The sequence below is a fragment of the Branchiostoma belcheri genome, unplaced genomic scaffold (genome assembly GCF_001625305.1).
Source record: "Branchiostoma belcheri isolate BF01 breed outbred unplaced genomic scaffold, Haploidv18h27 scaffold4, whole genome shotgun sequence".
Classification (NCBI taxonomy): Eukaryota; Metazoa; Chordata; class Leptocardii; order Amphioxiformes; family Branchiostomatidae; genus Branchiostoma; species Branchiostoma belcheri.
In genome coordinates, this window is record NW_017804020.1 from 3054674 (window position 1) to 3069729 (window position 15056).

Consider the following 15056-nt stretch of genomic DNA (forward strand, 5'->3'; position numbering starts at 1 on the left):
ACTACTACTACTACTACTACTACTACTACTACTACTACTACTACTAAGAGTACTACTACTTTGTTGATTGACTGTACCTGTCCAGTTTTGAGAAGATGATATCTTGTGTCTGGTTGGCAGATGTCTGTGCAGAGAAGTTGACGATGTTGATCATGTAGCGGTCTTTACTCAGACCCAGCAGGAAGCTGTTGGTGATGGCAGACTTCCCCGTCCCTGTCGGACCCACGAAGAGGAGGGGAACCTCGCGCGTGATGAACCATGAGAGGAAGAACCTCTGTCGCTCTGTTTCCACGGTTGGGACGATAATTTCACTTGCCTGTGAGAATCATTGCATTGACATGTAGTGAGCAAATGGAAAGAATTTTCCAATGTGATGGGGATGGTTGAATATTCAATTATGTTTGTCATTATTTTAAACCTATTCAGGATACACTTTAACCTTTTCACCTTGGACAGACATTAGAAGCTAGTACATGTACGTTTAGGAAAACATGGAATAACTAGTTGTCTAGTACACGTTGCTCTAGATGGCTGATCAAGTATGCCAGCTGGAACAGTCCAACCATCACCTTCACCAGACAATGGACTAGTCAAGACTGCAACAAATATAAATGGTATGAAAATGTCTAAAGCTGTATTTTGTATCAATTTTTCTCATCAATTTTTCTCATCAATTTTTCTCATCAATCATTCTATCAATTTGTATCAATTTTTCTCTCATCAATACCTGAAATAGAAATTGATCTAATCTTTTTTCAATTTTAAATATCAGCATGCTCTTTGTAGCAGTCTTAACATGACCATACACATAGATTTTCTAGAGGCTATATTCTTACCATGATTCTTACTGACAAATCATCCAGCTGGGGTGAGTGGGGAGGGTTTAAAGTGGTGGGAAAAGCAGCAGTTCGCAAACCATGCAAGTGGCACACAGCATACGTATGTGGGGGGTAAGAACACACATTGGAATAGTGAAGAAATCTGCAGAAATCAAGCAAAATCACTACCTCTACAGCAGGTGGCTCAGATTTAGATAATTCTCAATAAAAGAAAATCTGAGTAGCATCAAATACAGTAATTTTTCAGTTGATTGTTACTATCATCAGCTCAAAGTTAATGGCAACATTGATATGATTGTTCTAATCTGAAATGATTTAGGGTTATTATTGTGATTACAAGTTCTGAAATCTTTTGGCTGTAGGATAGATCCAAATAACAAAAATATATTGATCAGAAATGAATACAGATTGAAGTGTTCAATTCAGTCAACCAGGGTGCAGGGCACAGTGCATTTTGTAAAGGATTTTGGAGCCAACACTACACTATCAGGGATTCCAGCTGTGAAAAAATAGAACAGAGTGGTATTGTTTTTTCTTTGAGTTACTAATCAATCATGCTCATTCATTGATGTGTTAAGAGGTCTGCATTATATTCGTATCAGATTCTGCTTTCAAATTTTTCCATGTCAAGGAAAATGTATCTTTAATTTGCATCAATCGATATCATCAAATCATCTGCCAATTGTGTCCAACGCAACAGGATACAAAGAGTTTTTTAACTAGTTCTTAATAGAACATTTTCTCATGCAGAAAATTATGTATTCCATGCACTGGGATTCTTCATGCATGCATGCTTTCAATCCACATTTTACACATGCACATGCAGTCATGCATGATTCTTGTAAAAGCTCAGGTAAGCCATGCATTACCAGCACAATACTTTCCATGCCCTTGAAAAACAAGTATTGCACGCTTATGCCACATGCAAGTATCATGCAATGGCACAATGACTTTGAGCTTGTAGTTACCTTTGTCTTCTACTCCCAGCATTATGTGGGGACAAAACACATAAATAAAGAATGGCAGTTAGCATCAATTCACAAACTATCTGAAGCAGAAATATGGAGACATGTCTAAACCACATTGTACCTGGTGTACATGTACAATATATAAAAATGGCATCAGAGACATTTATGGTGGTCATGCATTGAAACAAAGTAATTTCTTAGTTTGGTTGTATGGTATATCGATAAAACACCTAAAATGTGTTTATTCATATGTACATATAGATGTCAATGATCTTAAGTTTATGTTATTGAATCATATTGCTGTACCTGTGCTTTCTCTGCTATGTCCACTTGTTGTACCAGGCTCTGCCACTTGAACCAGGACCCGAAGTTGTTCTTCCTCATGAACACAAAGTCGTACACACTGTCCTTCTTGGGCATGAACAAACTGCGGGCTATCTTCAGATCTTTGGGCCTAGGTAGTATAAAAAATTAACATAAGTTTTGATAACATGATGAATACACCCACATCCCTGTGGCGTGAGTGCAATTACAGTTTTCTAGACAAAATTCTGATATCAGCTCAGCATTGAGAAAAGATAATCTATTAACTTAAAGATGCTTGACTCACCTTGGATTTTTGCCTTTTCCTGTCTCAGAGTCACAAAGGCCTCTGAAGAACTCACCAAACCTAGAAAGGAAAGGAACTCAGTCATTGGTATGTAAAGAATTCTAATCAAGTTTCTTTTTACAAATGATCGTTGACTGATTGACTTAGGGTGAGAAATATATGAAATACAACCAAAAGATGAGTCTACTGTTGTTTCTGTCTGAAAATTTGGTCAAAGATTTGTGTGAAACTTCAACACAATGATGCCATGTAAAAGTCAATCAAAATCCTGCTTTTGCATGTTATTAGAATTTAGAGTCTACGACATAGAGAGGACTGAGGTGATCATCTATGGTACTCACAGCTCTCGGGATGAAGTGTCCACTGCCCCTCCCACTGACCAGACCAGGGCAAACAAGAAGTGACAGATGATCATGTTGGTACGTTCCTCCTGTAACTTGGCATCAGATACGGACTGTTTGGCAGGCTCAGCAGCTTCACTCTCAGTCATGTTGTCATCATTAGTCCACTCATCATCATCATTATCTTCACTGACAAGTTGCCTTCAAAAAGATAACCAAGTGAGATATAAGTTTATTTCCCTAAATATATGCTGATATTAAAATGGATTGAAGGAATGTTGTAAGATATAATAAACTGAACTCAATGGATCAAGAACAAAAAAGCTGCGGATAATGACAACTAAAATATTGAACAGAATGGGGAAGTACTTAAGTTGATGCATATCTCCCCATTATGGCAACTTAGATGTACTACAATGAGCTTTCTACATGTACAAGGTTTAACATGTTAGAGGTTTTGAGGTCAGCTTCTACACAAATATAAGACTGCTCATTCAAATACAATATCTTTATATATATATAATATGTTTAGATGCTGATTGATAACAGGGTCTTACTTGAGATCATCCAGTAGGATGGAGTAGAGGTTGAGCATGGACATGGTCATGTGCATGGGGGTGATTCTCACTAACTGGTGACATGACTTCTGCACAAAGTGCAGACAGGGAGGCAGCAGCCATTCAAACATCAACTGGGGAGAAAAAGGACATACATGTACTGTCATTAGATGGAAACCCAGAGAAACATGTACTTGCAAATGTTATATGTTTAAAAAAGAATGGTTTGGTTGGGAATATTTCATCAGAACATTACTGTAGCAGTAACTAACTGTAAACAAGAGTAAAGAGACTCTTTCTACACAACCAAGTCTTTTATTCTGCTGACGTTTTGGTGACCGTCTGTCACCTTCCTCAGGGCAATTCTGACTGGTTCTCATTGCGCTGCAGCACAGGTACAGAGCTAAAGATTCCAGTCAACACAAATACATTGTACTATGGATAAAGTGGGCAACCTAGAAAGAATTGTCAGATAGAAGAGAAAATATTTTGGATTACTTTAAGTCATCCCAACAAAAAACATGAACATGCCCCACCTCCACAGTCTTGGCCTGAGCCTTGGTCAGACTCTCAGGCAGGCTGAGCTGCAGCCATGATGTCACCAGCGGTCTCCAACCCAGCTGGGATGGCTCCATGTAGATCATGCCACATCTGTGGGGATACACAGTCACAGATTAGAAAATACCATGCAAAGAAGTATCATTCTACACATTTCATCCATGTTTCTTTTCAATTATTCTACCTGAAATATTGTACAACACAAGTAAACACCCAAACACTTGTCTTTTCCTTCTCGATCTTTGAGTATGCAACCATGTCTCCAAGTCAAAATTCCAAAATATGCTATGCCTTCCTCTTACTTTCAATGGAGTAAAGTTTAGCAGGGTACATGAGTCTGTGGAACATTTCAGATTAGGTTGTCCTGTGATCACCCTACCTGCTGACAGTAGCTGGGGAAGCCTGCTCCAGGTCTTTTGGTTCAAAGATCATGTTCTGCTTTGGGCTCATCTGAATGATCTCTCCAGACATCAAGCACAGCTGTAGGTGAAAAAAAACATCATTGGAAAGCCACAGATAAGAAAATTCAGCAGGTACTTGTCATTTGTTTAACAACTTAATAATTATAGTGACGAGCAAAAATAGAGCTGTGTACTCGGAGTATTTTATCTGAGTATATTAGATTTTTAGAATTTTTGTTAAACATGGATGATATGCTTAAATGTAAAGTTTGGACAGCATAGAAGTACTAGTATACAGATATCAGTGTGTACCTTTTTGTTATCATCTAACTCTGTGTTCATGTTCTTGATCCATACAGATATCAGTGTGTACCTTTTTGTTATCATCTAACACTGTGTTCATGTTCTCGATCCAGACAGCATCTACCGGCCCATCAAAGATGATCCATTTCCTGTAGTCTGTCACACTGGTGGCATGGTCTCTGAACACATTAGCCAGCACACCTGGAATAAAAGAGACACTTATCAAGCAAAAGTTCGAGCCACAGATATAAGTTTTCAAAACAAATACTTGCCATCATCAAAGGATACACGAGAAGACATAACTTTTTTAATTAGCGAAATTGTCAACTTGAAATTTCAAATCAAACATGTCTACATGTGGAGTTTTAAAGAAAATACTTTGTTACACATTTCTCATAAGAAAAGCATGTTAAAAATGGTGCTTTGAGTCAAAATTTGCAAAGAAGGTTATTTCAGCACCAAGGACAGACACACTTTAACTATATGAAGTTTTACTTGCTCTCACAGTTCTCACGAGAAAAACATGTGAACAAATGGTCCATTGAGTCAGAAATTGCAGAGAATGTCATTTCAGCACCAAGGACAGATGCACTACAACATGTTAAGTCAACTACAGATCTAGATCTGGACATGCTAATCATGAGGAATTCTAAGAAAAATCAATGGAAAATGGGTATAAACTTTTCACTCTCACCATTATACATGTCTCTTCAGCTACTTTGCTGAGAAGAGTATTCGAATGAGACAAAAACTTGTCATGTGAAATGGTAGAAGATTGGTTCACATACCATCAGACCACTCATGTGATACAGGGTCAAACTGTCCATACAACTGGCCCATGGTGACAGCTTTGGGGTTCATTATGCAGTATTCAACCTGAAATATGAGAGAAGTTATAAGAAATCTTATGATTATATTAAAATATCTATGATCATATGTATGACAAAGGTCAATAACATTAAATTTAATATTCTTTGTAAAGTTGTCTCCGTAAAGTCTTTGTACAGTCTTCTGTGTCACAACTATACAAATGTTCAAGGCTACTATCTTATCATATCCTTACTTACCCTGTTTTCCTCATATCCCTCTTTCTCCAGATCTGCTAGAGCCCCAGCAAGAACCTTGAATGCACTTGTTTTGCCACCCAGGGGGTCTCCAACTATCATCAACCCATGTCGTACCAGGATCATCTCATAGATCTGGAGTCAAAACAAGACAAAATCATTTCTGTCACCCATGAAATACATGTATCCTAAACAACCAAATTGCTGGAACCTAACGTTATATCAACCGAGGAGGCATTGAAATTCAGCGCATACTCATTTGCATGTTCGTGACTGGACAAATGCACCAGTATCTCTCTTTATCCCCTATTTCTCTATTTCTGTCACAATGTTCCTACCTGAACAATCTTCTCTATGAACCAAGGAACTGGCTGCAGCCCCCTGCTGCGGATGTTACTGATCAGACCAGTCTCCAGGCTGCCCAAGTCTCGCTTCGGCATGACCACTCCTGGGAACAGGTCGGAGATGATCCCCTCAAACAGGGGGATGTCATGGGACAGGAACTGGGGGAGGGAGGACAAAAATGTGTTATTGTTGTGGTAAATCATTCAATCTACCAAAGCAGTTTACATGCTTTGCTTCTTTAAGCTGCAAGCAATCTGGTAATATCATCACCTCTTCCAAAATATAGGGTTTATCAAAGGAAAACATATTGTTTTTGCTCTGTTTCCTCTTCTTCTTCTCCAAACAAATAAGATCAATGACTAGAACCAGGCGTCTGTCACCATGGTAACTAGTGTTGGGTTCCATCATGTTGCAATTTGCAGGAGGAATTTAGACTCCTATGACCATATAATATGAATGTGTTTGAGTAAGAATTAACAGAGCAGACCATATGCGAAGGAAAACATTATGCATTTGCTTTGTAAATGTTACCTTTCTAGCTACCTTTGATCTTTATACTGACCTTTGGTAGGTTGACCTCGTTAATTGACCTGAGAACCAGAACGTTCTCTGGTTGGTCGGGATGGCGAAGCTTGAGGTTCCCGGCTGCTGTCAGCACGGCCTTCACCGCTCGCATCCCGTAGTCATAGTGGTGCTGAGAGGACAACTGTAGGAACACAAGGAAAACACGTGAAAAAGTGGTGCATTGAGTCAAAAATTGCGAAGAAGGTCATTTCAGCACCAAGGACAGACACACTACAGCTATATATGAAGTTTTAAAGAAAATGCTTACTTTTACAGTTCTCACAAGAAAAACATGTGAACAAATGGTGCATTGAGTCAAAAATTAAAAAGAAGGTCATTTCAGCACCAAGGCCAGACACACTACAGCTAGCTGTATATGAAGTTTTAAAGGAAATGCTTGCTTTTACAGTTCTCAGAAGAATAACATATGGACAAATGGTGCATTGAGGCAGAAATTGCAAAAAATCAACTTCTCCTACTTTTTTTCACTTCTTCACTGCACATCCTTCAGAATCATAAATGCATATGTTGAAATACTGTAGTCAAAGATAAGTATAATTGCAGGCAGTTTTCATTGATTCCCCACATGATAGCCGTGGGAAAGTCACATATCTTACCTGCTCTGAACAGAGCCTGTAGGTAGCCACAATCTTGTGTGCCAGACTGGGGGCATCCACAAACCCCATGGAGTACAGGGAGATCTCACTGATCAGGGCATAGTCTGGCACCATCATAGCCACAGTACGGAACAACACCTGAGAAAACATACGGAATATTGAATAAAGGTAGCAATGTATCAGTACTACTACTACTACAGTAATACTTAAAAATTCTACGTTAGAACAAATAATGTCAGAGCTATAAACAAAAATCTTACACTGAAAATCCATTACACTGATTTTTTGCTATACCAGTTCTTCCTGAATGCTAGATAACATTAATATTTTATTGATCAAAATATATTTTATGCCCATCAAATTAACAATCTGTAATGGATGAGAATACCTTTTTTGTTTCTACATCCAGAAGTTACAGTGGCCTTATAATAATGGGACGATCACTTCAAATGATATGCAGAGCCATTTTGTTTCTTGTGCCATGACTGACCTTGAGGTTATCTGGTAGTTCTGCCCTGCCAGCGTACCCAGGGTTCATGGTGATGAAGATGGTACAGGAGGGGTCCAGGGACAGCTCTGTGCCCTCAAACACAAACACCTTCAGGTGTTCACTCACTGCCCGCTGGATGGTCTGGATCTGCTGGGCCACCACAGAAAGTACCTAGAACAAGGTTGGGGAGATACGACAGGATTAGGCATGGCACTCTTATACCAAATTCTTCCAGAAGCTTCAAGATCAAAGCAATGTTTTGGTATTCAAATATAGGTCCTAGGCTTCAAGTAAACTTGCACTGCAATTAAAAAGCTTACAGATAACATTCAAACAATCATTGACATAGTAGATATTACATACTACGTTGTACATGCAGGAAAGAAAGATTGATAGTGTACCTCCAACTCAATGCGGTTGAACTCATCAAAGCAGGCCCAGGCTCCAGACTGAGCCAGTCCCTTGAACATCTTCCCCATGGCCTTGTAGTCCAGCCCATCTGAGCAGTTGAACACCACACACTGTGAAAAAAAAAGCTGTTTATTTTCTGCAACTTTTTGTCCTTTTTACACTTGACACTGGAGATAAGAGGATAAATTTTTCTAAGGCCATAAGCCAGTCTTCTTCTCATTGATCTAGAGCTTCTCTACCATTCTGTTAGTGTAAAGGTGTGGATGACTCACCTGTTTGGCCACAGCCTTGGCCAGGTCCTTACATGTCTCAGTCTTGCCTGTACCAGCTGGACCCTCAGGAGCTCCACCCAGGTTCAACAGCAGGGCTCCCATCAGGGTTCTGTTTGGAGGAGACAATTGTTAAACTTCCACCAATGTTTCTGTAATAGTTCTTTTAACTAATGAAGGTCGTGAATTTTTCAGGCACTTAAGTATGGGAAAAGAATAACAGTGCAAACATTCAGCAATGATTGCCTATAATGTAGAAACTAATCGAGGCAAAACAGAAGGCTAACATTAAATATTCTTCCTTCTGCTGCCAAAAAATCCACCCCTCACCTGTAGCACCTGTCCGTGAGTGGTGTGATGACCAAACGAGTTGTGTTCCCCAAGTACTCGTAGGCATACGGTACAGTAGTGGTGATCATGCGCACTTGGACTAGCTTCTTCTCCCAGTAGTATCTGTTAGGAACAGGCAGACATGATCAGTGACAAAAGAACCCATCAATTTTGATACTTGGTATAAAAACCTAAGGTTTATTTCCAGCTCAAGAAGTCTTGTTTTGGATCTGTGGCATTGAAAACCTGATGTACACAGAGTGTTCTTACCTTAGTTGGCTGATCCACTGAAAGTCATTGGAGCTGGTGACTCCTTGATCACAAAGGCTGGTCACCACATCTCGTGCTATGATAGTGAGAGAAAAACTGAGTTTTAAAATGCTGACTGTTGAATGTTACAAATATGTTATAATGACAGGACCTCATATGGTATGAGGCTAGACTGGTATAAATAACTCAGTGACCATAGCTCTTGATTAGAATTAACATGAGTCACAACTTTAGCTAAAAGCTTAACTCTGACAATATTAGACAATATTAGAAGAATTACACATGTAGATATGTTACTGTCACAGCAAACCTACTGACCATGGACATCGATGGTGATGAGTGCCCCCAGGGTGATCCTGCTCATCTTTGTCAGTTCTCCCCGCACCAACTTCACAATGTCCTCAATCTGCCTGTTACAGGTCTCCTTGTACTGCTTCACTCCATTTTGTTTAGCCATGGCCTGGAGAATGAAATAAAACTTTAAGTTGCTGAAAGAATGGGCTTTCTTCTTGAGTAAAAAGCAAATGACTGTAATATTGCTTTGCAAAATTTAAAACTTTTAGATCAAAATCTTAACTTTGAAAAAGAGAACTCTAAAAAAGAATACTACTGACATTCCTGTAGGTCATCACAAAATAATGCACTGACCTCTGTGACCTCACTTGTCCAGAAGATCTGCCCAGTGGCCAGCACCACCTGTCCTGGCCACTGCAGTACCCACTTCTCCCGCTGGGTGGTGGGGTAGGCCTGGATGGACTTCTCCATCACCTCACGCAGACTCAACTTCATCACTTCCTCTACCTGATACCAAACAGTACCAAAATGGGTCAAGTGGACCTCACTTGAAGACAGAAGAAAGATGTCTAGACTATGCATGATGTACAAAATGACTAATAAACTGGTGGATGTCCCAACTACTAAGTACCTAATACCAGCTCAGAAGAGAACAAGAAATAGCCACGCATTCAAGTACCAGAGTTATCAACCAAGGATTGAGGTGTTCAAGAATTCATTCTTTCCTAGAACTATCGCAGAGTGGAACTCACTGTCACCAAGTACAGTAGGGGCACTGTCAATAGATAGCTTTAAACAATGTCTAGAGCTAGAAGTTCAAGGGTTAGGTGTAACAAGTCGATCGGTGTAATATAGCCAGCTGCCGCCGCGCCGCGTGCCTGCGAAGCTGGTGTGTTACGCCGAAAGGCGGTTATACCGGCTATACAGATACAGATACAGAATGTTGTGTCTCAGATTTTTAAAATGTAACAGATGAAACTTCAGATTTATCTTAATGAACATAATTTATGGTATCATAATAAGACAATCAGCACATTCTAATCATAATCCTATAATGAATACTGCTTGTAGATCCAAGCTTTTACATACATGTATGTCTCACAATATTATAATAGTTACTGTATTATTAAGTGAAAGTAATAGTTGTCTAGCAGCTACAACACACTTTGATACACATATTTAAGTAAGTGGTAAATAAATGTGTCATTATGATATTTGTAAACTTTGATATCTTAATGGAACAATTTGACTATCCTAGAAGAGTTGTAAGGAATTTGTAAAGTTGTGATAACAGCCCTCTTACTTGCATTTGCCCTTCCACCTTCTACATTGCTAATTTTGTGATACAGATTGAAGTACCTGATAATATGTACATTTCATTATGCAGCTTCTGTTTAAAAATATTTTTTGAGTCATACCCTAAAATGAATTTCATTAGATATTCCAGCACACAGGAATAGGAGTGTTGTTGGGACTTGTTAATGTTATACAAATATACATGTACATGTTATAAAACCCTGAGCTCAGTGGTAGTTCTGGTCAGTCAGTAGTGTAGTAAAGTAAACAGTCACATACAGTGAACATGTTAGAGCACCCACAAACTTACAACGTGGTAATCTAATGACTTTTAAACATCTGAAACAACCTAGTTATTACAGAGACCATTGTAAGCAGCATCAGCAGTTACTGTGTCATCCTTACCAACCACAGGTCAACATGTTAGCATCCTCCAATGAGTCACCAGTCTCCGCATGCAGATGATGCAGTTAGTTGTTACACAAGCTGTCAGGAAAACCATGAAACCTCTTGCTGCAGCAGTTCATGCAGTGAGTCTGTTAGTAGCGGTGAGTTTCCACACACGTCTTCTTTGACTTCCACCAATGTGAACATGTGCGATAACATTCACATAGGATGAAAGCCATAGAACACGAGGTAGACACACAGACACACTGACGACCCCTGACCTCTGAACAGTCGGTTTCCACATTGAGTCTCTCAGCAATACAGCATGAACAGTGTCACGGAAGTCTCGCTATCTATATCTAAGTCCTACACTGGAGCTGCAAGTCTAACCCTTAACCAATAACCCCCATCGATGTGAACTGTGCTCAGACATTCACAAAGGATGAAAGCCATTGGACACGGGCAGAAGAAGAAACATCTATTGGCTATACTCTCTCTACATTTTACTGTACAGCAGCTCATTCTTGCTTGGCAATCTATGATGCCTTCTACAACTAGTTTTGGATCTGGTAGGTTTCTATGCTTGAGGTAGGTTTCTATGCTGTAGGTTTCTACACTTCTAAAGTACAAGATGCTTAGTAACTAGAACTAGTGTGGAAGAGTTTCACTCTATCTGATAACGTAAGTTTTACCTGGTAGAGCCATTTCTCCACCAGCCCCTTGGCGTCTGCCGGGATGATCTGCCTGCACAACGTCACCTGCTCCTTCTCTGCAGACTCCATGGCTGTTATGACCTTGTCAGGGGTGAAGGTCAACTGGGCAATGCCTTCAAAGCACTTCTTCAGGTGGGGCTGTACGCGTAGGGGGTCCTTAGTCTCTGAGAGAATCTCAAGGAGCTCATCGTTTGAAAGGAAGAAAAACCTGAGGAGGAAAAAGAAGATGCAGTGTTTCTAAGATCATGTCACATTGTACAAATGTAGTTGGAGATATACAACTGTAATTTACTACTGTTAAAGGAGAGCATTTATTTCCAGTCAACTGGCTATATATGATATTTACATGTATATGTCTAAACGGCATTGTGATAAACATAGATTCTGAAGTGTCACAGCGCATAAAATAGATAATCAACGAAATATTTCAATTTATCGCAGTAAATACATGTCCTTCCTAAAAAGTATGACATTTGCACAACAAGTAACCAGATTCTTAGCTTGCATAAAGGTATCATTTGACACTTAGCAAATTCTGCTGTAACTACCTTGGGAAGAAAAGCCTTTTCTTCTCCAGGTACTCATTGAGCCCCCTGTGCACCTCCTCCAGCAGAGACTCCGCCTCATGCAGCTTCTCCAGCATCTCAGGCTGGGACGTCACCACCAGGGCGTTGGTGTCCTTCACTGACTCCATCATGATCCCTGTCCTGTGTACACGGTGAGGAAAGGAGAGTTAAACAACAGATAAATGACAAAACATTTGCCCATAAAACAATGACAGAAAAGCTTTCTATCATGAAAGAAAAGCTTTCTGATGCATTGTAAATCCCTCATAAACAAAGTGGATGCAGCTGCTTTGAGTGTCTCTAAACTATGATATTCTATTTGAAAATCTATATGATAATCTGTTTGTTTTTTGATAGCTGGGGACAAATCTTTAAGATTTGAAGTGTTTAATGCAGTACATTAATATACCACTAAATTTTAATATCTGGAGCAGTTAGTACTAACATGTGGCTGGGTTACACGAGCACCAAAACCATTTCAACAGTATTAGAGAGTTTATGTACCAGTGCTTGTCCACAGTTTCAAACATCTTGCCCTCCCGGGGGATCTGACTGCGGATGTCCTCCGAGCCAAAGATGGGCTCCAGATACAGCCAGCTGGCCTGGACATGCAGCCACGACTCGATGATGGCTCGCATACGATGCTGGGAAACAAAGAGCAGCGATGTTTAGAATGAAAGCAAAAATGTCAGCTTGCACAGTATGTAACACAAATTGCACTGGAAATTCTAACACCTAAGATGAATGACTATCAAATACATCCCCATCTAGAAAAGTAACGTTTGCATATGGTCTGCTCTGTTAATTCTTACTTTAACACATTTGCATATATATATATATATATATAGTCAGACAGGAGTCTAAATCCCTCCTGCTATAAAATTGCAACATGACGTAACCAACACTAGTTACCATGGTGACAGACGTCTGGTTCAGGTCATTGACCTTATTTGTTTCGAGAAGAAGAAACAGCAAGAACAATATGTTTTCCTTTGGTAACTATAAAAAGACAAAGAGGCTTACCAGTCTGTTCTCCCACTCTTTTATCTGTGTTTCAAAGGGAGCGATGAAGGGAGACCCTCTCATGGTGGCAGTCTTGACGATGTGGTCGTCTAGTAGTACCTGTACATCGTCCAGTGCAGCCAGGATGGGGATACCTGTGTCTTTGTACTGCACGAAGCTGAAGTGGATATTCCCCCAGTCCTTCTTCATCTTCACCAAAGCCTGCAACACAATATATTGGTAGATATTTTGTGAAGACTTGGTCAAAGCATCCAGGAAATGAGTTTGATAACAGTGGATCACAATGTTTGATTTAGAAGTTTGACTATTGACATTACCTTCTCCAGGGCATACTCCTTGGCAGCCTGAGAGCTGATCTCAGCCAGTTCCTCCACATACTTCTCCAGACCCATCTGTAGCACCTCAGACAGGGGAGTTTCCTGCTCAGGGGCGATGTTGAACCCAACCTGGAGGTAACAAAACATACTGTTGAGTACAAAACATATGGTCCATTATATAGATTATATAATTTATATATATGTGTCATTTGGTTTTGTTAAGAGGCTATCATAAACAATATGTTTGTCATCCATAGCCAAAATATGAGATTTTCATTATAGTTAAAGATATATCAAAGGTAAAATCATCAGAGTAGTACTGTAGTCAACTTGTTTGGATAAGTCAAGTAAAACAGCATATTGTTCATCACTACAGTCATAGTCTCTAGATCACAGTCTGATTGAATTATGTGGAAAGTAATTCATATCTCCAACATGGCAAACATGATTTAGAGGCTTTTTTCCATTGCTGTGTGCTCATGTTGTAAGCAACCTACCTTTCAGCACCAAGGACAGTGCTCGCACAAGAATATGTCACATGATAGAAACATCAGTTTTAAGACTAACCTGGTCAGACATCATGTCCCAGTGCCTGTCCTTGATACCGGGGGTACACAGGGCCCTGATGAGTGGCATGTTGATCTTGAACTTCTCCAGTTTGGCCTTGATGGTGGCAGCGGCCCTCAGGGGGCCCATGTAGTCAGGGTGGGAGAAGATCTTGGTCAGCTTGTAGCTGGTGCGCCATAGGTTCTGAACCTGTATAACAGGAAGAGTTGGACACTTATATGCAAGTTGTTTGTCATTTTTGACACATTACTTCTTTGTGGAATTGACTGTGGGGTTTTCTACAGTATGCTCAAATCTCATTACTTGAAAATGATCACCTTAGATGTCTGTGCATGGTAACCAACAATACTGAGTGTCAAGCAGCTACATTGTTTGTACATGTACCCACCCCATATGCTACTACATATTGTCATTTTGTCTACAAAAATCAAATGAATATACTTTGTGGGGACTGCATGTTTAGACTAATAATATATTCATATTTGATAATGACTTTTAGTTCCCCAGGCAATAAGTGCCCTAACACATGATTTCAAAAAGTTTATTTAGCAGTGTTTTTGGAGGCAATGGGAACTTTTGTAAAAAAATATGGAAAGGCTGCACCAAGAATCTTTCTTGGATGAACTTGATGCAATAAAGACAGTACCTCCTCGTCCACCTCCTCAGCATTAACCTGCAGCAGGGGACCGTTCATCCACTTGTCGTGCTGGGAGTGGAAGGTGACAGCAGCCTGCCACAGCCGGTCATACGGCTCCTTGGCCTTCATGATCTCCTGGATCTGTGTGTAGGGGGTGACAGCCCCTGTCTCCAATAGGACCTCCTCCATGTTGATCTCATTTTTCTGTAAGATATAGGTTAAGGTTAAGATAAACCACAGATTTTTCAGGCCTTCAAGACATTGAGTATCTGCTGTATCTAGGCTGCAGTTTTGGAAGGCAGAGCCCATCCCTTTCCTT

General features: G+C 40.0%; 1 protein-coding gene across 1 annotated transcript in view; it reads right to left on the reverse strand.

Annotated features, from left to right (window-relative positions):
- The window catches only part of LOC109477349 (dynein heavy chain 3, axonemal-like), a 52267-nt gene that overhangs the window by 19469 nt on the left and 17742 nt on the right, over positions 1 to 15056 (reverse strand). Inside the window, exons 18-44 of the mRNA XM_019778550.1 lie at positions 14747 to 14941; positions 14101 to 14289; positions 13534 to 13662; positions 13217 to 13417; positions 12698 to 12837; positions 12176 to 12334; positions 11607 to 11835; positions 9586 to 9738; positions 9256 to 9397; positions 8938 to 9013; positions 8668 to 8790; positions 8341 to 8449; positions 8059 to 8178; positions 7658 to 7828; positions 7168 to 7305; positions 6549 to 6692; positions 5980 to 6144; positions 5645 to 5776; positions 5366 to 5453; positions 4648 to 4778; positions 4253 to 4353; positions 3852 to 3966; positions 3316 to 3449; positions 2759 to 2959; positions 2418 to 2477; positions 2114 to 2261; positions 78 to 316 (exon numbers count right to left, since the gene is read on the reverse strand). Of these exons, the coding sequence (XP_019634109.1) occupies positions 78 to 316; positions 2114 to 2261; positions 2418 to 2477; positions 2759 to 2959; positions 3316 to 3449; positions 3852 to 3966; positions 4253 to 4353; positions 4648 to 4778; positions 5366 to 5453; positions 5645 to 5776; positions 5980 to 6144; positions 6549 to 6692; positions 7168 to 7305; positions 7658 to 7828; positions 8059 to 8178; positions 8341 to 8449; positions 8668 to 8790; positions 8938 to 9013; positions 9256 to 9397; positions 9586 to 9738; positions 11607 to 11835; positions 12176 to 12334; positions 12698 to 12837; positions 13217 to 13417; positions 13534 to 13662; positions 14101 to 14289; positions 14747 to 14941 (3932 nt within the window). The remainder of the gene's footprint in view (positions 1 to 77; positions 317 to 2113; positions 2262 to 2417; positions 2478 to 2758; positions 2960 to 3315; positions 3450 to 3851; positions 3967 to 4252; positions 4354 to 4647; positions 4779 to 5365; positions 5454 to 5644; positions 5777 to 5979; positions 6145 to 6548; positions 6693 to 7167; positions 7306 to 7657; positions 7829 to 8058; positions 8179 to 8340; positions 8450 to 8667; positions 8791 to 8937; positions 9014 to 9255; positions 9398 to 9585; positions 9739 to 11606; positions 11836 to 12175; positions 12335 to 12697; positions 12838 to 13216; positions 13418 to 13533; positions 13663 to 14100; positions 14290 to 14746; positions 14942 to 15056) is intronic.